Raw genomic sequence first — 2,557 nt, 5'->3', positions numbered from 1 at the left:
AAACAGCATCACTTGGCAATACACATTAAGGGTTAAGGTCAAGTAAATAATGTCAAGAATGCACTAACTGCACTTCAATATCCCCATCATGGAACAATCATGCTGGAAAATGTGCAAAAAGTTAGGACATGCTGACATCAGCAAGTAGTATATACATACTGTGTAAGATTGTGAAATAAAAATAACAAAATATAAAAATACAAGTCCTAACATGGAGTGCATTCTACAGACAGAGCGCAGTCTTAAAATTTCTCCCTCTTTTCCACAAATTAATATTCAGAGTTGTAGCCAAGGAAATTAATTTCAGAAAGTGCCTATTCTATTTCTAAAGTTTGTTTTGTTCCCTCAAAAACAATGTAATCCGTAAAAAGTAGCAAAATAAATGTTTTTGAATAAGATTTACAGTGTAACAGAATGCTATGCGAAAAGACCTTATCAATTAAACTTAATCAACATTAACCCTCAACAAAAATCCTGTTTTAGGTAATCTCTGTTAATTCTATGCTAAGATTATGGCAACTAAAAAATTAAAACGAGCTTTTATAGGCACAACACAGTATGAGTAGGGTAAGCTAGGACTTAACTTACATATTTATTATGAATAATATAATTGCAAATATGAAAGGTGTAAATATCCCGAATACATGCTGATTAAATTTAAACAACGATGCCCCGGTCGTTCAACTTATATTTTACAAAGCTTATACTTGCTAATATTTCTAGAATCATAATGAGTAAGAGAAGTGTAGACGAAGAAGATCCAGATGTTTTGGAGCAGCAACATTTCCAGCATGTTGTGGACGCTTTCATGTTCTACAGAACAAGTTCCCAACGACAAGCAGAGCGAAAAATGAAGTCTTTGCAGAAAATCTCGCAACAACATTATGACATGATTCCAACTTTATCGGATAGATTAAAAGACATGATAATTGCAATCGATGTGAATTACGAATTCATTAAGAAGATTGTTGGCTTCACAGAAGGTATGTTTACTAACTCTTCCTTACAAGCAGGAGTAACCCGTGGTCAAGCTACCCCATTGTCTGGCGACGATCTCGACCGTGTTAGGACTACATTAAGGCAATGCGTAAGAGATTGGGCCGAAGAAGGAAAAACAGAGAGAGAAAAATGCTACACACCAATACTGAAGGAACTAGAAGAGCTATTCCCAAGTGATTTATTTAACCGTTCATCAGTATCTGTGTTAGTACCGGGTGCTGGGTTAGGTAGGCTAATGTTTGAAATTGCAAATAATGGCTTTACTTGCCAGGGTAACGAGTTCAGTCTGTATATGCTTTTTGCATCAAACTATATTTTGAATATGACTTACGAAACAGAATGTATTACTATTCACCCGTGGATTCATCAAACATGTAATGTGGTTGGGTCAAACGACCAGTTAAGAGAAGTAAAAATCCCTGATGTCAATCCAAGCTGTGTTGGTCCAAATTCAACTTTTTCCATGGCTGCTGGCGATTTCTTAGAAGTTTATACGGAACCTAATGTGTGGGACTGTGTTGCAATGTGTTTTTTTCTTGACACAGCGCACAATGTTATTGATTATATTGAGAAAGTGTACAACATATTAAAGCCGGGAGGGTATTGGATAAATTTCGGTCCATTACTCTATCACTTTGCTGACCTGCGTGAAGAAGTGTCAATAGAACTTACTTATGAAGAGGTGAAAGATGTTATACTGAACAAGTTTAAGTTTATCCTGGTGAAAGAAAACATGGCAATAAAATCCACGTACGTCAACAATCCACGGTCTATGTTAAGTATGGTGTATGAATGTGCGTTCTTTGTTGTTCAAAAACCTTTTGTGGAGGAATAGCATACATACAAATAAAAATAGCGCATCATCTTTAACTTTAATAAGTTATTCCCATTAAAAAAAAAGAAGTTCGTTGGCAAGTAGACAGGAAAGTTGGCAAGTAGACAGGATAGTTGCTTATGAATTTTTTAAATTCTTTATCACGCTGTAATAAAAGTTGTTTTTAAAATGGCCATGTAATTTAAATGTAGTATTAAAACTTAGGTTAAAATATATTTTTCAATTTCTGAATCCCTGAATGCCTATTTTTAAATAAAACTTAGCACATGACCTATAGGAAATCTGAAAACCTGGAAAAGGGGTCGGTTGATAAACTTAGTCTGGAAAAGCTGAAAAATGATAATTGTTTTTTGTTTTTATTTCTAGAAAACCAGGAAAAGCAATTGTTGCTTTTATAATAAAAATTAGACCTTATAAACAAAAGTTGTTATCAATGTTTACGAACTTTCAGAGATAATATAAGTTTTGGTCCTAAAAGATATTGTTTTATTTATTCAGTTAGGGCCAGTAGGGTATTGCTGCAGTATGTGAAGTTGAAAATGTTTATGAAACTTGGTGGCCGATGCTGCAAATGTCACGGAAGGTACGGGTTCTCTTCTGGCAAGTGCTGTAAAAGGTATCGCACTAGCTAAATCATTAAAAAAAAACTGAATTCGTAACAAGTCAAAATATCTGCGTTTTTTCTCTGTTTGTTATACACAGCCTGATATAAGGGTTTTTCTG

The 2,557-nt window shown here is 34.5% G+C and overlaps 1 protein-coding gene across 1 annotated transcript; it reads left to right on the top strand.

Annotated features, from left to right (window-relative positions):
* Nucleotides 1–698: 698 nt before the first annotated feature.
* Nucleotides 699–2,065, top strand: LOC130621923 (carnosine N-methyltransferase-like). Its single transcript, XM_057437292.1, has one exon. The coding sequence runs from the start codon at nt 731–733 to the stop codon at nt 1,832–1,834; it is 1,104 nt and encodes a 367-aa protein (XP_057293275.1). The 5' UTR covers nt 699–730; the 3' UTR covers nt 1,835–2,065.
* The last annotated feature ends 492 nt before the right edge of the window (nt 2,066–2,557 follow it).

This window comes from Hydractinia symbiolongicarpus, chromosome 12, assembly GCF_029227915.1.
Source record: "Hydractinia symbiolongicarpus strain clone_291-10 chromosome 12, HSymV2.1, whole genome shotgun sequence".
In the NCBI taxonomy this organism is placed as follows: domain Eukaryota; kingdom Metazoa; phylum Cnidaria; class Hydrozoa; order Anthoathecata; family Hydractiniidae; genus Hydractinia; species Hydractinia symbiolongicarpus.
This window is presented reverse-complemented; position numbering and strand designations above follow the sequence as displayed.